Here is a 25238-nt window from a genome sequence, read left to right as displayed (position 1 = left end):
CTCATCGACGGATGGAGTGATCGTAAGAAATGGGGCATCATCAACATACTCGTCTCATGTCCACTCGGCACTTACTTTTTGCGGGCCATAGATACCAGCAAGAGGGGGAGAAAAATGGCGGGCGAATTCATCTACCGCCACATTCGACAAGCTATCATTGAGGTATACATTGCAATTTGCCTTTTAAATTTGTCTCACTTTCTTTCATTATGATAATATCATGATTCATAATTGAAATTTGATTTATGCATAACTATCTATCTCCCTTTTCTAATAATTAGTTTCTCTCTAGTATCTATGATCTATCTTGATTCTCTCTTTCCCCCCGGGCCACAAGGCCCCCAACCCCCGGGTCCCATCTCTCTTTATTCTTGAATCTTGAAACTTGAAACTTGAAAGGCTCAAGTTTCAACTTTCTCTACTCTCTAACCTCCAATTTCCAAGTACTGTTAGTAATAAGTATACTTACTTGTAATTTGTAAATTGTGGTTGTAGGTGGGCCCCTCAAATGTGGTGCAAGTTATTACTGACAATGCATTGAATTGTCGGTGCATGGACTGTTTGCTTGAGGCCGAGTTGCCTATGATTGTGTGGACTCCATGTGCAAGTCATTGTTTGGACTTGCACATGGAGGACATTGGAAAGCTCAAGTGGGTGAAGAGTGTGGTCCACAAAGCTACATTAATTGTGACATTCTTCACGGTAAAGGTAAAGGCACTTGCGATGTATCATTAGCATAGCACAGTGGAGTTGAAGAAGCCTTCTTCAACTCACTTTGCTTACATGTGATTATTGCTGGAGCACCTTTATGAGGTGTGGTCTGCCTTGGGCCAGCAGAGAGTGGTGTCCACTCTATGGAATGAGTGGGATGAGCATGGGATAGAGGAGGCCAAAGCCATGCAGCGCTTATGCCTTAATGAGCAATTTTGGCAAAAAGTATGTGCCATTGTCATTGTCGCGACTCCCTTTTATAGGGTGTTACGTATGAGTGATTGCGAGGGGTCCACCATGAGCCTTCTTGTTCACTTCTTTAGAATGGCATTGGCGAAGGCACGTGCTTGTACAATGATCACAGAGACACAGCGTGCACATGTTTTAGAGATAGCAGAGAGGAGATACACGTGGATGCATAAGCCCATCCATGGTTTTGCCGCATTGGTACGTCCGGCCTACAAGTCACCGGCAGTCATGGATAATAGAGAGTTCCATTCGGACCAGCTTGCTTATTTGACTTATGCGGTCCCTACGGATGACCACAATGCAGTGCTAAAGGAGCTAGGATGCTATGCAGATCAGAGAGGGGCATACGGCTTTTGCTTCTCCCACTTGTTGGAGGAGAGAGTCACTTATGAAGCCTTTATTTTGGTGGCAAAAATTTGGATACGCACTAGAGACCCTTCAGTCCTTAGCCATGAAGGTCCTTGCCCAGGATTGCTCTTCGGGTGCATGTGAGAAAAACCGGAGTGCCTATTCTCTCATTCACATAAAGATTTGCAATTTGCTTAACACACGACAGTTAGAGCGGCTAGTCTATTGCCACACAACTTACACATGATGAGGGCTATGATAAGCATGGGTAGTCCGAAGCAAGTAAAGTTTAAACACTTAACCATAACATTTAAAATTTGTTGATTTAACTTTTAAACTTTGAAGTTTATACTTTACAATTTAGACTTTAGCATTTACAATGATTAATCTTATGTGCATCACTGCATTGTGTAGGTGAATGTTGATACATTCAAGTTGACAGGCAACGATCTTCCAAGTATACATAAGGAGGTGGACGAGGAGGAGAAGATGATTTTTGCAGAGCTCTGTAGAGAGCTTATAGCAACAGATACTCGTAACACTCGCAGTCAACATGCTCATGGGCGAGGAGTTCGAGTAGGTGGTAGCAAGGGCATGGTCATTCGATGCTCTCCATCATCAAGAAGGGGTGGTTCGAGTGGCTTGCAGACATATGTAAGGCGAGGCTCTAGTAGCTCACATCCTGTGCCTCATGACACAGCCACCACCTAGGGAGCCATCATTTGATGATGATGGTAACCTCATCAATGAGGATGAGTATGAGTGTGTCTCATCGGATACTGAGGAGTCATCTTCAGACTCTCTTGATAAGCACTTAGATGGTTCTAATGATGATGATGATAATGATGATAGTGATGCCTCATCATAGATTCATATGACATAGGTCTCTCTCTTTTTTTTTCAAATATATTAGACTGTAGTTGTATTGCATGTTTTGTGCAGCCCATGTAACCGCGATGGTCACCCTCATATATTCATCTTATTCTATAATGAAATGGCTATTTCCTCTTTAAACATGTATTCTATAATCTATCATTTAATGATTTATGGTTTTTGTTATTTTAAAAATCATCTTAATTTTTTTTCATACCAAAATCATACCGTACCTTATAAAATCATAAGGTACCATTTAGTACCGTATTTTATCGTACCGTACCTTTCATACCTGACAACTATGGTTCTATTCTAGATGCCACATGTAGCTTTTTTTTTTTTTTTTAAGCTTCTAAAATTCTTTCAAAGATAAGACCAGCTCTCAATCTTGGAAGAGGGCTCTACTAGTCAAGAAGTGCTAGGATAGTACTCTGCCATGCAAAAGGATGATTCGTGAAGAAGACCTGATACTCCCCGAATGGAAGGGCAGGCAGGGGAAGTGTGAGCCACCAAGGTAGTCAAGATATGCTTGTACTCAATCCCAAGAGATGACTCCAAACTTGATCAAGTCGCATAGGCACAACAACCAAAGCAGTCGCCCACCTAGTATGAAAAAGAAAAAAACCAATGGAGTAATAAATTATATTAAACAATAAAAGCATTTCGACTAAAAGGAAAGAAAACGGATGTCAAGATTAAAAAAAGGATGCCCAAGACTTGATCTTGAGAGAGAACATACTATCTCCGTCTACAAGGTTACGATTCAACAGTAGGTGTACACACACTCACAACAATGAACAAGTGAATAGTGAGGGAGAAGAGAGTTGCAAGAAGCTCACATCCACTAGGTGAGAACAATAATACCAGTGCAATTTCTAAGACACTAAAGTACCATATCCACTGACGGATGTTCACACAGGGAAAAAACTCTTCTCCAACTAGAGGGTAAAAAGTGCATATGGACGTTCATACCAAACTAAAGAGGAACACGATAGGTATAACAAACCCCCCTTAAGTAAATGATGTGAACATATATAGTGAATCTTTTACACATTAATTTAATTGTTTCAAAACTCACTTTGTTTTATTAGTAACACTTATGTAATGGAGATATTACATTCTCTTCTCATAGAGCAATTGAGATGTTCTTACCTTGAGAGAAATTGGAAGTATTCTTATCTACCTAAGTGGGATCTTCTTCATAATAGCCTTTCATTGTACAAGATGATGTCTTTCTCAAAGGTTTCTTTCTTATCTCAAGGATCCTCTTCAGATGCATTTTAAAAATCCCTTGAGTTGGCATTAATGCTTTGGGTTGGCTACATATTAAGTAGGCTCATTTGGAATACATTATGCACCTTGAGATGGGGTGGCAACTTGAGTTTGTAGACTTACTTTTCCATCACTTTGATCACTTCATATGATCCACAATATCTTGCACTAAGCTTCATGTATTTTTCTAGGGATAGAGAGCTTATCTAAAGTCTCATCTCCTTAGAAAAATCATCTCTCCTTCCTTGAAGATACATATAGTCCTTGGGGGATTCAAGTAGAAGGCAACTACCATGGCACTCTAACTATCACACAAATAGGAGTGGGTGGCCGTTGTCCCACAATAAGATCGATCAAAAGGCATCTAACCTATATACATTCCAATATAGTTGTAAATGCTACCCTATATTCAGCTTCACAACTAGATGTGGCTACTATAGACCGCTTCTTGCCCAACCAAGAGATACATGAATCACAAAGCATGATGCTATTACCACTAGTGGACACCCGCATGTCAAAACATATAGCCTAGTCACTGTTTGTGAATGTCTGTAAGGAAAGAGAAGTGCCTTTAGGATAGAAAAAACCCAATGGAGTGGATTTTTATTGTCTTGTAATATATCCAACAGCCATCTAGAGATTGTTTTAGCTTTCCAAACAACAGCCCCTCATCAGCCACTTCATCATAAACAATGCCCTGATCAATGGGCTGAAAAGCAAATTTTTGTTCAACATGTGTTTGCTGCTGATTTTGCTGTTGTAAACCCTCAAGAGGTTGTTTAAATTGACCAAAATTGGATGCACTTTGCTAAAACAATGGCAAAAGCTGTCAAACATATCCATAGGCCCACAAAGGGCTGATTTTGCAATCCATGAAGGTATGGCCAGCATGTGTAGTGAATATCACACATCTACTAACTAAAATCTTGTTTATCGAGAGTTACTATAAGCAATACCCTTTACTTTCTACACTGTAACCAATGAAAATACATTTGAAAGCCTTGCCTTGCAACTTATGTCTTTGTGGTTGCGGTACCAAAGTATATGCCAATCAACCAAAGATACAAATATGTGACACCACTAGTTGTCTGGCCATTCCAAGCCTCATAAGGCATACATTCAACCAATGCTCTAGTGGGACTGCAATTCAGCACATAAACTACACACATAATAGCATCAAGCCAAGACTTGGGGGCAGCTTATTGTGTGAAAGCATACAACGTGCCATCTCCATCAAAGTTCGATTCTTTCTTTCAGCCACACCATTTTGTTGAGGTATATAAGGCGTAGTATATTGATGTTTAATGCCCCTTTCAATCAAAAAAGAGTCAAACTCTTGTGGCATGCATTTCCCCTCTCAATTTATATGGAGGGTATTCAATTTGCATCCATTGCCATTTTCAACACCAAGGCCAAGAAAGTTTTAAAGCATGCAAACACTTCTGATTTGTGTCTCAAAACATATGCCCAACAATAACGGGGTGGGTCATGTCATCAATGAAGGTAACAAACTACAAGTATCCTTCAATGGATTCGATACACATGGGTCCATAAACTTCACTATGCACAAGCTGTAATTTTTTATTAGCACACATAGATCCACTTTTGGGAAACAAAGCACGATGCATTTTGCCAAGTACACAACTCTCACATACATTATGAGTAGGTGCTTTCAACGGAGGGAGATCAAGCACCATATTTTTTCTTCTCACGCAAAGCAAACTACCATAATTGAGATGACCAAAGTGTGCATGCCTTGACACAGTGTCATCCACCTCTAATGCATTCTATGACACTCTCCTCTTATATAAATCAAGCTGATATAGACCATTGTAGAATGTGCTTGTGACAACAAGGGCATCCCCATCACTATAGTCACAAAAACTGCATCAATCCATGTGGAATTTCACCATGAAACCAACACATGCAACAGTTGAAACTGAAAGCAAGTTCTTCTTTATGCTAGGCACATACAAAATCTTTTCAAGCATAATAATTTTCCTATTCATTGTGGCAACAGTGGGAATCTGTCTTATATCTTGAATTTTATATAAAGAATTATTTACACACAAAACTCATCCTTCTTTTATATATTTGCATATGATACAAACGAGTTTTGAAAGGATACTATGTGCTAGGAGGAATCATTGTCAAAATACCATGCATTGTTGTTTTCAACCATTGATAAGCCATGTGCATAAGAAGAAGGATCCTACGAACAACACACAAAGCTAAATGTGTTGTTGCACCCTTTACACTTGCTGAATTTTCAGCACCAACAGTTATACTTGAATGCTTTCTTTTTTCACTAATAACCCTCTTTCTATATTCCTCAATGACATGCTCCTTTTTCCTGCAATAATTACCTCTCTTTTTCTTAGCACCCTCATCTTTTGGTACTTGAAGAGTTCATAGAAGGGGCTGATTTGCCTTTGCCCTTTGAGTTGGATGGCTGCCATAACTTTTCTTTGTTTCTATGGCTGGCTGCAAATGCTTGTTTTCTCATATTTATGTTGGAGCAATTCACCTGTGTTGGAGCAACCAAGCAAAGTGTAGTGGCCAAACTTTAATAAGACTCAAGTAGACCAACCAAGACTGTAGAAACAAGAGAAGCATCATGAATAATCTCATCAATATTTGCAAGCTGCTCCATTATATCATTTACATGTGTAATGTGGGCATCCACCAAATCACTCTCAGTCATGTAATGCATCTCAAGCTATTTGCGCAAATAGGCCACACTAGCCTCAATGCACACTTGATACAAGGAAACAAGTTTATCCCAAGCATCCTTGGCCATTGTGCACAACCAAATTGTAGAATGACTTGTCTCTTACACAATAATGAAATCAAAGCATTTACCTAGGCATCTCTCCCATAAACCATCTCAAATGATCAACAATTGAAGGTGCAATAGGAGCTAGAGCAAAAGGCGCACTTGTAGCAATGGATGAACTGGATGAATGTGCAATATTTTGTGTAACACGGCCTACAGGCATAACATCTACATCACATACATAACCCCAAAGTTGTTTGGCAACCATAACATGCTTCATCATGCATGCCACATTGGATAATTTGTGCCATCTAATTTGTCCAAGTCCCCAAACATATTTAAGTCATTTTGGCACGCCATTGCTGGTTGTGTGCAACTCAATTTTCACAACGGTTGCCAAATGTGTACTTGTATGTGCACCAATATGAAAAAGCAAGGAAAAGCTCACAAAATTTACAATTTTGTGCTCAATTGATAATGTCGAAGAAAATTTTGCAGCTAACAAGACCCGAATGTCCCCAAATGTCGATGTAGATGATGAAATTGGCCCCAATGTTGATGAATTTGGACAAATTTCACAAAAGCCCCAGATTTATTTGGCGAATTCCGGCTTGAATGTGGAAAGCCCCAATTTTTTGACATGAAACTAGACAATATTGTGGACTGAACACAAAATCCCCAAAATTTTGGTGTCAGAATTGCTAGAAGGTCACATCCACTATGTGACAATGATAATGAAAGTACAATTCCTAAGGTACTGAAGTACCACACCCATTGATGAGTGTTCACATGGGAAAACAGCCCTTCTCCAACTTGAAAGTAAAAAGTGCCCATGAATAAGGGAGTCTTTACACTAGACCTACAAAGGAACATGATAAGTGTAACACCATCGCCATGCTAATGGAGACGATACTCACCAAGGCAAGAGCTGAAAAACAAACCTTCAGCCCAATTAGGACACGTTAAATACCTACAATGTTAGTTTTGAGCTGAAATACAAAACCCAACATAAAAGTATCAAGAAAGAAACCCATAGACCATATGTTTCATAAGGAGATGCTTTGGATGCTGTACTACATGAAAAATACCACTAGGTTAGCGCAAAATGCACCAAAGTAAAGGAAAAAATAGTTGTACTTGAAAAAGTACAGATAAGCACAAAGGAAATGGTGTCCAACTAGCCTAAGGTTCCTAAGGATGACCTTGGATGCCTAAGAAACTAGCCTAAGGAAGATGAAGCAACTAGAAGGGATCTGCATTATGAAGGGAGCCAAACGTAGTCCTTCAAGCAAAGATCCTGATGACAAGGAGAGCTGCTTTATGGAGGGAGCAAAACACAGTCCTCCTGGCAATGGAATGATGGAGTAGACACTCAAAGATGAAACCACAATAGAGGGAGCAAACTGCAATCCTCAGACGATGTCGAAGATGAAGAACATGTTCAAATCTCTCTGAGATGATGGCTGCTATCAAGGCAACTACTAGGCAGCTAACTGAAGAAGAAAATGCAAGAATGTCTCATGAAGATCTCTTTGAGTAAGCAGCTGCAAACAAGTGATTTTTGGGCACCCCTTCAAGAGAGGAGGAAAAAACGAAAACGCAGATATCTAATGCAAATTTGATAAAGAGGGTGTAGCCTACTGCAGACGGCCTCAATCTGCTGCAAACACAGCTGCCAAAAGGTAGCTGATGGCTGGAACTGTCATCTAGGTGCTAGGGTGGGGGCAAGAGCTGGAAACACACAATGAAGATGAAGACGATCTACTCTACCAGTCCAAGGATGCATGAAACTAGCACATGCAGCCAATCTGGAATGTCTAGAGCTGATGATGATGTGGAGACCACCTCCAAAAAGAAGTTACCTGCTGGTATGGTGTCACGATCAGCTGGACAGCACCACAAACTGACATATCTGCTAGGATAGAGGTGTGGACAGCAGTGGTAGAGGGCTGAGGTTGAATGTGTGATGGAGTGAATGAATGGGGAAATGATGAAGAACAAATGTGGGAGTGTTGGAGGTGTATGGACAATAATGCGCATTGCCCTATTAAAGGCACATGAGTCACTGAACTGTCTAGGGTGGCTCCTATCTTAGGGTGGCGCCTGAACTCTAATAAATACCACAAATAAAGCCTTTTGGGGACTGTAAATGGAGATCAAAATAGGAACTAATGTAATACGATGCACTTAATACTTTGATATCTCAACAAAACAGTTTCTAAAATTTGGGCCCCACCGAAAAAGAGACTTTCCCTCTAGGGACGCTTGATGATGTTGCTTTGAGTTTTATGGTTGCCAATGTCCTGGCTTTGAGTTCTACAGTTGCCATCAAAAGGATTGCTCCTACTACTTGTCATGGATATGGTTCTTTGCATGAGACCTCTCCACACATTTTTTGGTAATGTCCACGTTTGCAAGAGCTTATTCAACAAGCGCCTTCTTCTCTTGAACTTCGTTCTCCTTGGGATTTGGCAAGTTTTCTTGGCTCTTTGAATCTTTCTGAGTAAGATTGAATTCAGCCTTATGCTACTTTCTCTTCATAGGTGCACTTTTCAACACTCTAGACAATAGGGAAGCTCTACAATCTCACCATCTCATATCTATTGCTTTTAATGGCGATACTTTGAAACATCTCTACATCAAAAGGATTGCATAAACCTCAATATGATCTTTTTTCCAAATGCTTTTGGACTTTTATGCTGCATTCACCTACAATGTCTAATCAACTTGTACATCAATACCCACAAAAAAAGTGTGTATATAAAATACAAATTATCATAGTCTCGAGAGTATGTACCTGACAGAGTGGTAGAAAGAAAGGCTCCCATTATTTGTTCCCGCCGAGTTGACATCATATTGATGATTTGTCCAAAATTTCTTTCCTCTTGCATTGAAACAGATGATTGGCAGGAAAATTTTCTCTCTCTCAAATTAGGTCTTGAAAACTTTGATGACAATGAGAGACCTACATGATATCAATAACATTTTACTATACACATAGAGGGAGAGAATCAACACTATTGAGACTGCCTCCAATCAAAACATTAACAAGGACCCTGATACCAAGCTATTGATCCCATAATAATATACATCAAATGCTTTTAACATTATGGGTGCACAACACAACCTATTGAAGCAATGAGATAGAGCAAGAAAAGCTGAATGGAGTAAAAACATAAACTTCCATTGCCATGGATATCCAACCTACTTTAAGAAGTTTGTACTAAGAGATTTAAAAACAGTTGTAAGCTTGACAACATATCATTGATAAACTTGAAAGAAAAAAGAGTGGCCAATGAGTTCAATATGTGTTACAAGTCTTCCATTGTTATCATATTCAACTTTTTTAGCTTAACAGACCCCACACTCAGTGTAGCAGCTAGAGACAAAGAATGTACAGCCGATCCAAGGGGTAAGCCCATTCTCCATTTATTATGGCCAGCACCCCAATTGAACCCAAGAGTCGCCTATAATTGTTGATAGACATTGTATTGAAGATTGAAGGAGATCAATCCATATCTTAGAGTACTTCAACCTTTGGCAATACAAATTCAAGAAATACCACAAGGGGCACCAATTGTTGGGGCCAATTGGATGTTGGCTATCCAAGATTGACCATAAAGTGTGTTGTTTCATATTTATCAATTTAATGCTTACTGTAATTTGAGTTAAATTAGGTTATCTACCACCCTAGCCAAAGAAGAAAGGTCAATTTCATTCTCATCCAAAAGAGAGAGAGAGAGAGAGAGAGAGAGAGGAAGAAGAAGAAAGTTTGAAGTGATTATTGAATTGCCTTTGCAAGTCCTACTAGGCCACTTTGCAGCCAATAAGCACCCTTTGTTTGATGCCTTGGCTTCTCTGGGGTGGCCCTTTGGATTCCGCTCTTAGGATACCAAGCAGAAGATAACCATCTTCTCTATGGTCTTGGTAGGTTCTTGGGCAGTCAACGTGCACTCATTGATCGATGCCTTGGCTGCTTGAGATGAGACCACTTGGGGTAAAATGGGGCGAGCTTTGCTTGATAATCACTCAAGGTTCCAATTTTGGGCCAAATAGGCAGTTTTAAGCCAAAAGAGGTGCATTAGACATTAAAATTAAACCACCCCAAAACTCAAATGCACTCCATGTGTTTGAGTGTCCCATAAGCAAACTCCCCACTTTTGGTTGGTAGTGTTAGGTCACTTGCATCTCGATTCATCCCTTATCACCCCCAATGTACCCCACTCTTCATCACCATGTAGCTTCCAGCTCCATTGCCTGTTGCTACCCACTCACCTCCAACTATTGTCATGGACATCCTTCAATTGCCCTTCCATCTCTGATTGATTATGTTTGTCTCCAACAAGATTGTCCACATCCAACAGACATGTCAACTCGTCCAATCCGTCCTACCCCATCCGATCCCATCCACACTCATCCAATGGCATTAGTTGTCCGTTGCATGGATCAAACTACACCTACTCGAGGTCAAAAATGACCGTTTTCTATCCATTTTGGGGCTCTTTTTCCCCAACAACTCCCTCAACCTCCTCCAACAACTCTATACTCTCTCACACAAACACCAAGACTCTCACACGTAATCAAGTGGCTACCCTAGTGGTAAGCCACTTAATTTATTAACCCACTGACCCCAATTCAAATCTCCCTTTTTCTACACCTACACTAAATGACCATGCGGAATGTAGGAGCTTAACCCAAGACCTTTTGATCACCATATGTTCAACTCAACCAGTTGAGCCACACTGGTTTGGTCAACCATCTCTTTGTGCATGTCATCCGTTTAGCCAGCCCTCTCTCTCTCTCTCTCTCTCTCTCTCTCTCTCTCTCTCTCTCTCAACCTTGGATATATCCGTACACACACTCTCTCTCCCCCCTTCCTTTCCCCCAAGCCTAAATCCTAAAACACTCTCCCTCTCTATAAAAATCTCTCCCCATCCTCCATCTCATTCATCCTGTCTACTCACTTAATCTTTCAACTCTCTCTACTCCTCATACTTGTCAAGCACAAAAGGTACGGTACGATACGGTACAATAAAATACGGTACTAAATGGTACTTTAAGATTTTATAAGGTACGATACAATTAGTATGAAAAAGAATTAACTTGATTATTTTGGACTAAAGATACTAGAATAGATATTTCATGTCTAAATAGCAATACTATTAGAGTATATAAGAAAAATACTTGAGGGTAACATGCCAAAACCTGATGTTGCATACGCAGCATGCGCTACTGCTACCTACAACTTACAACTACATGGATAAGAGTAGATACTTATACATGGATGATCATACAAATAAGAGAAGTGTGGGCTTGAGAGAGAGAAGGTTGAGAAAGAGTGAGAGGCTAGAGAGAAAGAAGAAAGAAAGAAAGTTATATTAACGTCTACAAAAGGCCAAGTCGGCCTATGAGACTAAAAGGTTACATACAAAATGTCTAGGAAGTTTTCCAAGTCCCAGTAAAGCTACTTTCTAGTGCTATGGTAAACTAGGTGAGCAGGTACAAAATGATATACAAACTCGATACAATCTAGATGCACTTCAAGTGCAGTGTGGAACTGCTCATGGAGCATGGTCATCTTAAGATGTCCCGCATAGGCCTATCTAGCATGGAGAGGCTGAAGCGGCAGGGTATGGCTCCCCGATGGCGCTGTAGAATCCGTTGTATCAATAGGTGATATCTCTTGCAGGGGCGTGGGCCTGCTGGGTATGGGCACCGAGCACAGAGAGAGGCCACTAGTCTCGCTGCAATCCTCAACGTAGAGGGGATGGCCGAGGGTCTGTAGAACTCTTGGAGGGTGCGTTGCTATGTGTTCCCGGCTATTTGGTCCTGGACCCATAGAAGGTGGTCTCTATGTCGGAGTAGCTCCAAGAGGAAGAGCCCGAGGCATTTCTAGTCGGGAAAGTCTAGTGTTTGGGAGAGTGGCTCCAATCCCTCCTTGAAGAGAGAGATGAGAGGCTTGAGAGAGAAAGAGGGTGTGAGAAGCTTGAGAGAGAGAGAGAGAGAGAGAGAAGCTTGGGGGAGAGAGAAATAAGAAAAAAAAAGAAAAAAAAGAAAGGAGAAAGAAAAAAAAGAAGATTGTAGGCTTCAAGGAGAGTGGCCAAAAAGTGCCTATTTTTTCGTACTAAATCCTACGAATACGTACTCTACGGATCAGTCCGTACTGTGTACGGAGACAACCCTTCTACTCCCTAAAGCTCTCTAGTCCATTAAGCTCTCCCTTCCTACTCCCTCAATCATTCCACCTCCACCATCTCGAGTCTCTACATCTTAAACTCTCCACCTTCACCCTCTCTACCTCAAGCCCTTTCTCTCTCTTTCTCCATACAACCAATGGCACCTTCTCTTCATAAGGACTTTCACTTACATAGTGTCTACTTTGAGCAAGCCAACACTCGCAAGTGGCAATACAAGTATTTCCCCCAAGATAAAAACCTCATCTATCACTCCTCATCCACTTACGGAAATTAGAAGACGAGGCCACACCATGCCCCAATATTCCCAACAGTATCTATCAAGATTGTCATCAAAAATACTTGCCATTGAGGTGGCGTAAAGGCACTGCAAGGGCGAGCAAGGAGGTAGTATCTCCTAATCATGAAGTCCCAATGCGGAGGATTATCCCTCTCCACCAATCTCCATATCCTCCATTGGAGGGGCATCGTCTATCCTACTAAGAAAAAGCCATTCAAGTGGTGCACCAACAACAAAGAGACGACCTACTCTTGCCCAAGCAATGGGCCAAGTATCCAATCCTCCTCTTTTCTCAAAGAGAGACAAAGATAAGGTGAGATAGAGATTGTATGCACCAGCATTGAGTGCAATCTCTCTTTCCACGTCCTCAAAGTGGATCGATGAAAGAGGATGGTAAAAGCCATTGCTACCATCGGTCCATGCGAGGGTTAGTATGGGGTCACATATCATGATATGTAATCAAAGAAAATTGACGAGAAAGGGGGAGAGAGAGAGAGGATCAATAAGTCGCTTAAGCCTGTGCCTACAAATTGGGGGAAGTATGGGTGCTCCATTCTAACCGATGGATGGAGCAACCGTAAGAAAAGAGGTATTATGTGACAGTGGCTTCCGGAGATTAGCTCATGACTCTAACCTTTAGTATAAGGTCGAGAGTGATAGGTGTGTTTTGATTATCTTGTATGTGGATGATCTTATCATCACAGGGAGTGCCTCTACGGAGCTTGATCGGACTCCAAATATTCTCAAACAGGAGTTTGAGATGACGGTTCTTGGGATCCTACACTTCTTCCTTGGTCTAGAGATTTATCAAATGGCACAGGGCATCTTTATCTCATAGCACAAGTATATCTCCAAGTTACTTTTGAAGTTCAGTATGGAGGAGTGTCAGCCTATTTCTTGCCCCATGGACCCTTAGTCCAAGCTTGTGGCAACAGGAGATCCCCTTTTAGATGCTACCCACTACAAGTGCCTTGTTGGCTCCCTTATCTAGCTCATCCACACTTGGCCAGATATTTCTTTTGTCGTGGCTCTATTGTCTTCTTTTATGAAGACTCCTACACAAGATCATTGGAGGGCAACCTTACATGTTCATCGGTATTTAAAGGGACTCAATCCTATGGGATCATGCATGGAGAGGGGGTTACTCTTTCTAGATGGAGTGGCTCTAACTGGGTAGATAATGTGGATTGGAGACAATCCACTACGGGTTATGCCTTCTCCTTGGATCGGGTCTCCTATAGCGAAAAGATGGAGCCTACTGTGGCCCTTTCTTCTACAAAGGTTGAGTACCATGCCCTATGTTCGACGGCTATGGAGGCAATTTGGCTTCATCGTATGTTGGTAGAGATTGACTTTCCATTCACATGACCTATGGAGTTGTGCATGTGTTGAGCTAAGAATGCATTAGCTTCACTGAAACAACCCCAAAACATGCTTGATTAATGAAGTAACCTTGTTTATTTAAAAGAAATGCCTTCCTAGAGAGTGTCTGTATCCCATAAGCACAAACCCACTTGGGAGGGCCCAAACTTTCTATAAATAGGTATGCTGTCCTCCATTCAGCCATACATCTTGTTTTTGCAAGTTTCAGGTGTTTTCATCTTGCTGCCCACACCCCTTTCGCGGAGGACACCGTAGTCTCAGCTGTCTCTTGCTCTCATCTACAGTCTAGCACCTGTTTCCAGCCTTCCGCCCGCAGTTTGCAACTGTTAACAGCAAAGACTGTTCCTAATCACTCTCCAACTGCCGCCTACTCAGTTTTCTCTCTCCTCCTTGTTGTCGCTGCTTTTTTCCCCTCTCCTCAGTCTATCGCAGCATATTTTCTCTCTCCACTGCCTGCATTTGCAGATTTTCTCTCTCCTCTGCCTGTGTTTGTTGTTTACAGCCTGCGTTTGCTGTCTCTCTACAGCCTGCGCTTACTGCACACACTCTCACTAGACTGCCGTCTGCTTTAGGTCCAGCCATACACAAGCTGCGTTTACTGTTGTTCAACATCCAAAGGCTACCTTGCTGCAATTCAAGATTCGTTCAGAGTACGACACACTCTCCAGCTCATTACCCCTGCCCTGATCCTTGAGATATAGGAGTTCGAGGTTCAATATTCATTCACTACATTGTGTGTTTGCTGCATGAGCATTGTATATTTAGCAATCATATCACTTCATTTATTTTCTGTGTTCATTGTCTCTGAGTTACCCTAACCCTAACCGTGTTCTTTTATCAGTCTGTGATTTGTCGTACGGTTTCTGTTTGTGTTTCTGTGTCAAGGTATTTCTTTACATGGTATCAGAGCAAGGTTCTCTAAGAGAAACCTAGGCCTTGATCTGAAAGCTCTCTGCAGAAGCAAGAACAACAGTGGGTTCAGATGACTTCGAACACAACAAGACTAGTTCAGTCTCTAGAAACATCTATGCCGAGAACCCAGTGAGAGTAGGCAGATCAGCTTGCTCCACAAAGTTCCACCATGGTGGAAGACACTTCTGACCCACAAGGAAGAAACAAAGTTATGTAAGCTGTCCGACAAAGAATATCACATGATCATGGCTTACAGACAAAAGAAGATTGAGGAGCTCTTGATCGAAGGATTTCCCTTCAAGAAAAGCTACTCAATGAAGATATACATGATTTTCTCTCTTCAAATTTTGCACGTAAGTCTGATGATGTGCAGGGCCGTCGAGACCTCTATCAGGGATGGGCCCCCCTGTTGGAGAAAGAGATCCGGAGTATATTCCATTCTTTCATCCTCTTCTGTCTACTCCAGCACAAGGTACTTTAGATTCGTCTTTTGTTCCTTTGTATTTTACCTCTTCTGTTTTGCAACATACTGGTAGAAATCATGAGGAAAAAAGAGTATAGTTTATTGACTACAAAAAAGGTTCTCTTGAGGACTAATTCTTGTATGTTAACACACGTCGTGGGGATTATAAGAAAACGCCAGGTACTTCTTCTTCTACCCTTCCTTCTTTTCAGTTTACTTCTCAAAATCAGAATAAATTTGGTGTTCCTATTCCTTCATTACATGGTGCATCTTCGTCATCATCTTTTCATTTTCAATCATTAAATGGTAAAAATGAACAAAATGCATCTTCACCTTTCACTCCACAAATTCAAAACCCACCCATCCCACCATCTTCTTCTGCTACTTCTCCACTTCCATTCACACCATTCACATTTCCATTTCAAGCACCTCATGTTGCACCACACATCACACCGAGGGGTTATGGAAACACAAGCACACCTCCCAATCTCTCCCGAGTGTAGATCAATTGGTACCATAGTTTGCCTCCATGGCCTTACCTAGTGGACCTTCTGGTCATCCTGATGTGCCCTAGCTGAAGTTTGAACAAGGCTTCCGTATCCCAGTGTCTCCACCTATACCGGCACCTTATGGAAACATTCATGTTCTAGTGCCTTCGCTTCAATCGGCACTCATTGGACATTCACAACCCATTTCTGCCTACCCACCTCTTCCTCCACCTTTTTCTTTTCAGAACCCTCCACCACCACCACCATCTTATTCCACCCATCCATCTTACCCCACTTTCCCAACACCTCATGGTTCTACCTCATCTTTAACCAAGCATACATTCAATGACAAAACTCATTTCAACGGGTCAAACTTTACCACTTGGTCAAACTTGATGAGACATGTCCTTGACTCACAAAACCTATGGAATCTTGTGCAACAATTGAAACCCCAACCCAATCCCGCACTTGTTCCATACAAGGTCGTCCGCTGATGGAAGGCTAGGAATACCTCCACTATTGTCAAGCTGATGCAAGGCTTATTCCCTGAGTTTCATTCTTAGCTTCAACATTTTGACTTAATGTCAAAGCGATGGGCACACTTAACTGACCATTATGCGGCTCACGATAGGATCCGTCGTATCAATCTTAACCATGAGCTTCAAAATTTCAAAATCTCTGACCGAGATGACTTGAAAGTCAAGTTGGCTGAGTATCGGTGTCGAATTTTCCACTATGGAGACTCCCAAGTCCTCTAACAATCACGTCACACTGTTTCTAAACAAACTCTGCATGAAATACTTCAAATTTTTGAAAGGTATAATTTCAAAGCCTACCATGCCTACTTTCTATGAATTTGAGTGTCAGTTGTTGCGTTATGCACGATTGTTCAATCAATTTCATATGAATAATCTCTCAGAGGTCGCTCTTGTTGCTCATTTTCTAAAGGGCAACAAGGGAAGGGCAAACAAAATCAAACTTACAATCAAAATATTAAAAAAATCAATCCAGAAAATCACAATGAAACTCCCAGTCACAACTCAAACCAAGGTGGCAAAATGTACCTAAAAATAATAAGTATTGTCAACATTGTCAAAAGATTGGCCATTTTGACGACAAGTAAGGCAAGAGGCACAGCACCAAAACCTAAGTCTCAAACCCCCACCCCTAAATTGGGCGACCCCCAACAGGGGAGGCAAGGTGATAGCAAGGGGCAGTTTAAAACTCACACTGCCACTAGTCCGTCATCTCAAGCAACAATGTTCTCAACTCCAGAGGGCTTGTCTGACTAGTTTGTAGCGGTCCACATCGTCTCCATAGAGACATCAAATGCAAGTCTTGTCCATATCTGTGTGTTGCCTCTTGACAAGGTTTTCACAGAGGCCTACTCATCACAGCTGAGCGCTTCAGGTCCTATTTGGATTGTGAACAATGGAGCTACACATCACATGACTCCTATAGAGGACATCTTCTGTACCCGAGCCCCTGCAACTGGGCGGGTCCGCGTAGGAAATAACTCCTCAGTCAAGATTTAGGCTCAAGGTTGCATCAATTTTGCCACTAACAGGGATCCGGATCTGGCTTTGCTAGGCAATTTATATCATGTTTCTCAGCTTGGGGTGAACTTGTTATCTGTTCAACAGCTTTGCTGGTTGGGGCAAGCAATTTTCTTTACAGCAACCACAGTTGAGGTCCTTAACTCTCTTACTGGTTTAGTGATTACTCGCGGTGAGGCACAGCCTATTGGCCTATACCACATGACACACTTTTTGACTGAGCCGACAGCCGAGGGCTAGGTATTCCATAGCTTCCAAGCATTTGCCACATCTCATGAGCCTATGAACAATGTGCGTCTTTGGCGTTTACGCTTAGGGCATCTTGGTTATGACTCTCTTTATGAGTTATCATGCTGTGAGCTCGTTAAGGACCTTCCCCGCCTAAAGCTAGCTCGCGATGTCCGTAAAACCTATCAGCTCGAGAAGCAACACTGTACCCCTACATCATTCTAAGGCACCTCTTAGATAGATTCATGTTGATCTTTGTGGGCCAATATCCACTGTTGCCTTGAATGACACGTTGTACTTCATTTTGATAGTGGATGATCATTCTAGATACCTGTGGATATACTTCCTCAAGCATAAGTCAAATGCTTTCACATATTTTTTTGCTTGGATGCTGCTAGTTCATAACCAAACTGGACGTTGTGTGGTTGCATGAGGAGTGATAGCAGTGGTGGGTTTATCTCCCACGAGTTTTCCGAGTTTCTATAGTAGCATGGCATCTCTCACTAGCTCACCTCTACCAACTCCCCCTCTCAAAATGGAGTCCTAGAGCTAAGGAACCGGACAATCATGGAAATGGCACACTCTATGCTGTTCGCAGCAAAGCTCCCTGAGCACCTTTGGGTCAAGGCTCTTAACACCGCGGTGTATATCCTCAATTGGTGCCCAACTGCAGCTCTTCCTCAGAGGACCCCGTATGAGGCATTATTTGGCTCTCGGCTTGTTATTTTCCACTTCAAAGTCTTCAGGTGTCATGCCTACACACACACGTCTGATGATAAGATAGCAAAGCTCACTCCCCGAGCTAATCTTATTTTTGTCAGATATTCCTCTGAAGCGAAAGCCTATCGTTTGTTCGATCCTCGGACAAATAAGGTGATCATTCGAAGGAACTTTTTTTATGAGAGGGATATAGTGCAGTCCTCTGTACCAAATTCCGATCCGATTCCTCCTTCCACATCATCGAAGATCGTGCCTACTAAGCCTAGTCTACTTCTTGCTCCTGACATTCCTACAAATTCTTTAGCTCCTAGGCCCCCTCTCCGAGACCCGTTACCTCCCTGGTACCAGCAGAACATGCGGGATTCAAGGCTCTTACCACTGGATTCCACTCCGAAGGGACCTAGAAGATCTACCCCGGCTTGCTCCTCAAGCAGTAGCACATTCTGAGCCGGATACATGGTAGGAGGCTCTTCAGCACCCTCAATGGCGAGAGGCCATGGAGAAGGAGCTAGAGAGTATTAACCGAAATGAGACTTGGACATTGGTGGATCGTCCGAGCCACAAGAAAGTCATCAGGACAAAGTGGATTTTTAGAACCAAGCTAAAAGCTTATGGGACTTTAGACAAGTACAAGGCTCGCCTTCTAGTGCAAGGGTTTCGACAGAAGCATGGCATTAATTATAAAGAGACCTTTGCCCCTACTGCACGGTTGATATCTTTCCGGTTGCTTCTCATGCTAAACGCTCACCATGGTTGGCCGAAACATCAAATGGATGTCAAGAGTGCCTTCATGAATGGTTATCTCGAGGAGGAAGTCTATGTGGAGCAGCCACCAAGCTTTCCTTGTGGAAACCCGCCGAATAAGGTATTCCGCTTGCAGAAAGCTCTTTATGGGCTGAAGCAAGCACCGCGGTCTTGGTTTCATAGGATACCCTAGGTCCACTTATCGAAGGATACCCTAGGTCCACTTATCGAAGGATACCCTAGGTCAGCCCTTTGATGCACACACCTATCGGTCTATTGTAGGGAAACTTTTTTTGTTGAATCATACTAGGCTAGATTTAGCTTACTCGGTTAGCATACTCAGTCAGTATTTTATAGCACCTAGGATATTACATTGGATTGCATGTCTTCGTGTGTTTTGTTATTTACCGTATACTTATTCTTATGGCCTAACATATGGTTCTGGTTTATGTTTGCAAGGGTACATTGATTCTGATTGGATAGGAGATCCTGATACCCGATGTTCCCATAGTGGCTACCTCTTTACCTTGGGCATGGCTCCCATTTCTTGGTCTAGCCGTAAACATGAGACGGTGGCGGCTTCCACAGCTGAGGCTGAGTATAGGGCTCTCTTCCATGGCACCACTCAAGCCATCTACCTAAGGAGTTTACTGGCAACGCCTCATTTTCCTTGCAACTCTCCCACTATTGCCTACTACGACAACTAGAGTGTCATTGCCCTTACAGGTAATCCAATCATCACACCACGGATGTAGCATGTGGGAATCCACTTCCACTTTTCCAAAGAGCAAGTCAAGCTAGGCACTATCCGCCTAGAGTTTGTGCCTTCATCAAATAATTTTGCAGACATCTTAGCCAAGGGGATCGACTAGCTGATCCTTCAGTACCTACTACCCCAGGATTGGCTTGGGTACACCCCCCCCTACTTCTTCAGATTGATGGAGAGAGGATACTTCGCTCTTGCTTTCCCTTCTAGTTTGAGAGAGGGCGGCTTCTTCTCTTGATAGTGACACCAATACTGCTTACAGTTTTTAGACATTCATTTATTCCTTTATATTGTATTATGCACATTTGTAACTTCATCCGCACTATCAAAATGATATGATTGTAAAAGGACGCTTGGACAAGTGAACAATTCCCCTACGAGCACACTGTCCAAGTGACACCGTTGCATAGCATTTTATGTGAGCATGACATCTTGCATCTCCCTTTGCATTACCTCATGCATTGGCATTCTCTTCGTGTAAACATGCATTTGTGCGCATTTATCCCTTTTCGGTCTTTTAGAGTGGTCAGCTCTTGATCCACCATATTCGTGGCATTGCACATGTCAGTCTCCAAGACAATTTTTCCCTAACTTGCTTGCTTGCTTTGCTTGTCTAGCTTGGTTCACTTATTTGCTATATCCACACCTTAGTTATTTTCCTTCTTCACCGACATCCAATAATGGTAGGAATAGTATGCTTGTTTTGTGAAGGTCTTGGGTCTACCCATCCCTTATCACTCTCTCGTATTGGGGCACGGATACTCAATAGGACGAAAATTGATTTGCAACCCTCATTTAATGCTAAATCTATCAAATCTAAAAAGCTCTTTTTTTTAAAAAGTCCATAGCTGATTCCATCCGACTGTGTAGAGCTTGGTAGGCCACTGGGCAACCAAAGTGCACACTTTGTCCTATGCCGTATCTTCTCTGGGGTGATCACTTGGGCTCCCTTGGTAAGATAACCATCGCCTCTATAGTCTTAGTAGGCCACTGGGCAACCAATGTGCACCCTTTGTCCAATGCTCTGGCTGCTTTGGGATGGGATGCCTTGGGGTAAAAGAAGAAAAAGGGCTTGGCTAGCCTTCATTCTTGTGGCACCGTTGTTGGGCCTGAGAGGGGATGTTAAGCTAAAAATGCATTAGCTTTACTTAAACAGCCCCAAAACATGCTTAATTAATAAAGTAACCTTGTTTATTTAAAAGAAATGTGTTTCCAGAGAGTGCATGTGTGTCCCACAAGCACAAACCCACTTGGAAGGGCCAAAACTTTCTATAAATAGATATGCTACCCTCCATTCAGCCATACATCTCGTTTTTGCAGGTTTCAGATGTTTTCAGTTTGCTACCCACACCCCTTTCACAGAGGGCATCGCAGTCTCAGCTGTCCCTTGCTCTCATCTACATTCTAGCGCCTGTTTCCAGCCTTCCACCCGCAATTTGCAGCTGTTTACAGCAGAGCAACTGTTGCTGATCACTCTCCAGCTACCACCTGCTCAATATTCTCTCTCCTCCCTATTGTCGCTGCTGTTTGTCCCTCTCAGCCTGCCGCAGCAGATTTTCTCTCTCCACTGCCTACATTTGCAGATTTTCTCTCTCCTCTACCTACATTCAGCTGATTTTCTCTCTCCACATCTTGTGTTTGTTGTTTTCTTCTCTCTACAACTTGTGTTTACTACACTCTCTCTAGACTGTCGTCTGCTTCAAGTCCAGCCATACACAGGCTACGTTTACTATTGTTCAACATCCAGAGCCTGCCTTGCTGCGATTCGGGATTCGTTCAGAGTACGATACACTCTCCAGCTCATTACCCCTGCCCTGATCCTTGAGATATAGGAGTTCGAGGTTCAATATTAATTCATTGCATAGTGCATTTGCTGCATGAGCATTGTATATTCAACAGTCATATCACTTCATTTATTTTATATGTTCATTGTCTTTGAGTTACCCTAACCCTAACTGTGTTCTTTTAACAATCTATGCTTTTTTGTACGGTTTCTGTTTGTGTTTCTATGTTAGGGTATTTCTTTACAACGTGGACAACCAAAGTGTCCTTGCTCTGGCAAAGAACTCGGTATTTCATGCCAGCACGAAACACATTGAGATTCACTATCACTATGTTTGTGAGCAAACCAGGGATTCCGAGCCAGTGGCCGATTGTCCCACAAGGGACAATGTGGTGGATCTCCTCACTTGGATTTTGCCCAAGGCTTTTATGCTTCATCATATGAGATTGTTGGGTCTTCAGACACTCCTAGGATATGAGAGGGGATATTAGCCTACCCTATTTAGTCATGTTAGTGTGTCATGTCTCAGTTGTGAGCTCCTATTAGAGTCTAACAGAGACATTGGAGCTTTGACGGTTTAGTGTGCATTTCTATACATTTCCTTCATTTTAGGCACATTTCCTGTACATTTCCTCAATCAATTGACTAGATTCCACCACTTGACAATGCCTACCTGCTCCACGACTACTTGGGATATTTTGTCATTATTTTTCCTTCTTTTTTTATGTGCAGTCAGACTGCATTTATTGCAATCATATCACCTATTTGAGCAAGTCGGCCAAATTTAAAGACCTTTTTTGTACTCGGCCAGTTTTAGAGGTGTTTGGCTATACATAGCCACAATGCACACTTGGCTGATCACTTCTTGTACATTTCAGCACAATCTAGCTCCTAGACACTCTCCAACTTTCTACTACCATCATCTCAGCTTGATTTGGTGCCCTCACTGACGCCTTGGGCTGCATGCAGGGACTGATGAGTCCACATCATTGTATTTAGCATTTGTCTTCAATGCAAACGGCAAAGGTAGTTCCTTTACCAATGGTGACAAAAAGAAGAAAGATGCTAAGAAAAAGTTTCAAGGAGAGTGCTTCTACTGCAAGAAAAAAGAACATGAAATTGTAGATTATCGTGTCAAGAAAACAAATGAAAAGAACGGTATCGTGGTGAAGACTAAAGGAAAGGAGACAACCAATACTACTGAAGCGAAGTTGAAGTTATTCATGGCGCCATTGAGTAAGCGTGTTCCTTGGCGCAAAAAATATCTAGCACTAACTCATGGGTATTTGATAGTGGTGCCTCCGTCACATGGCCAACAAGAAAGGTCTATATAGTTCTATGAAGCCTCTATAAGATTCCATCACTACGACAGCTGAGAATGATACAAAATACCTGTTGAACACAAATGGTGAACTCAATAATCTTTCAAATGTATTGTATGTTCCAGAGATTAAGAGAAATTTGCTATCAATTGCTTCTATAACTGATCTTGGCCATGAGGTGAAGTTCACTAAGACAAGTGCAAAAATCACCAACAATGCCGGTAACATTGTTAGCAAAGGATAAAGAAAAAATAACCTGTATGAACTAAGTACTCTTATAGCCACCACTGATGTGAACACAAGTAAACTCTGGCATGAAAGATATTGAAGGAGATGCATAAGCAAGATAGGGTTACTCACCTACCTGTAATAACTGAAATAAAGAAACCATGTGAAACTTGTATGATGGAAAAGCAACAGTGAAAGGCGTTTCCACGAGTAAGAAAGAACAAAGCAAATGCTTCTCTAGAGTTGGATCATGCTAACTTGTACGGTAAAATGCCTACACGAGCTTTGGGAGGATCTTCTTATTTTATGTTGATTATCAACGACTATAGTAGAAAGATGTGGGTGTACTTCCTTCGTGATGAGGCTTCAATTTTTGAAAAGTTTAAAAAATAGCTAGAACTTGTTGAGAATAAAACAAGGCAAAGTGTGAAGAAGTTTAGAACACATAGTGGTGGTAAGTTCAACTCAAAGGAGTTTGAAGACCTTTGCAAGAGCCAAGGGATTAAGCGTCAATTGACAACACCTCATACACCTCAATAGAATGGCATTGTTAAAGGCCGAAGTCGCACCATTGTGAAAATGGCAATGTGCATGCTTAAGGGTAAAGGATTGCCTAACCAGTTTTGGGCAAAAGCTGTTAATACTACAATCTACATTCTCAATTGGAGTTACACAAAGGCTTTTAAGAGTAAAACTCCTTGTAAGGCCTATCGTGGTAAGAAACCATCTGTCTCACACTTTAGAGCTTTTAGATGTAAATGTTACGCACGTGTTCCAAAAGATAGAGAAACAAGTTAAAACCAAAAATCACAAAATTTACCTTCTTGGCTTATAGTGATGAGCAAAATGCTTACAAATTATATGGCCAAGAGGCAAAGAAGATCATAGTGAGATGTGATGTGGTGTTCAAACAACAGCCACATACAATGGAGAAAAAGAATATAAGTTCTTCCACTTTACCATCCAACGAAAAAGTAGTCCACTATGAACCTATCCCAAGAGTTGTCCTATCCTCAAGGAGGAGGAAGCGTCATCTTTGGACGATGAGAAAAAACTTCACCAACTTGCAATCATATCATCGAAAAAGCCACTACACTATTGAGAAAAAGACAGATGGACCAAGAAGATCTCTAAGAATAGAGTAGCAAAAAAAGATTTCTACTCGCATAGTCAATATGGCCTTGATTGCTGAGATCATGAGAAAAGTAAAGGAGCTAACAGACTTGGAAGAAGTACTTGCCGATCTAACATGGAGAGCAACTATACAAGTTAAGTATGACAACATAATGAAAAATGATACTTAGAAGCTAGTGGATCCATCGGAAAAGCGGAAGATTATTAGCACCAAGTGAGTCTGGAAGATCAAGCACAAGACTAATGAGAGCTTAGAAAAGTACAAAGTCCAATTAGTCAAACAATAATTTTCACAAGTTGAAGGATATGATTTTCAAGAATCATTTGCTCCAACTCCTAGAATGACCACTACTCGCACAATACTTGGAGTGGCCACTCATAAGAAGTGGCCAATTTACTAAATGGATGTTAAATCAACATTCTTGAATGGTGACCTCAAAGAGAAAGTATACGTGGCTCAACCACCAGGGTTTGAGTCCCTCCACTTTGAGAACAAATTTTGCAAGCTCAAGAAGACATTACATGGGCTGAAACAAGCCCCTAGAGCATAGTACCAATGGATAGATAAATTCTTTTTAGGTTTGAATATTAAAAGATGTGCTTCGGATACTAACTTCTATGTTTACAAGGATAGTGAAAAGTCTGTAGTGATTGTCCTATATGTGGATAACCTTCTTATTATAGGTGAATATGAAAATATGATCCATCAAACTCCAAAGGTTTTAAGCTCTAAGTTTGAAATGACAAACTTGGGCTTGTTGCAGTATTATTTGGGCTTGGAATCGGCTCAACAAGAGCTTGGTAAAAT

At 41.7% G+C, this 25238-nt stretch overlaps 1 protein-coding gene across 1 annotated transcript in view; it reads right to left on the bottom strand.

Moving 5' to 3' along the window:
• LOC148040518 (peptidyl-prolyl cis-trans isomerase FKBP16-4, chloroplastic-like) overlaps positions 1–25238 on the bottom strand; it is a 55973-nt gene that overhangs the window by 24991 nt on the left and 5744 nt on the right. Inside the window, exon 2 of the mRNA XM_087700223.1 lies at positions 9027–9194. Coding sequence (XP_087556349.1) covers positions 9027–9194 — 168 coding nt within the window. The remainder of the gene's footprint in view (positions 1–9026; positions 9195–25238) is intronic.

This window comes from Lygodium microphyllum, chromosome 2 (assembly GCF_053477565.2).
Source record: "Lygodium microphyllum isolate KBCC chromosome 2, Lygodium_microphyllum_v1.1.10, whole genome shotgun sequence".
NCBI classification, from domain to species: domain Eukaryota; kingdom Viridiplantae; phylum Streptophyta; class Polypodiopsida; order Schizaeales; family Lygodiaceae; genus Lygodium; species Lygodium microphyllum.
The sequence above is the reverse complement of the archived record's forward strand: the minus strand, read 5'-3'. Positions and strand labels throughout refer to the sequence as shown.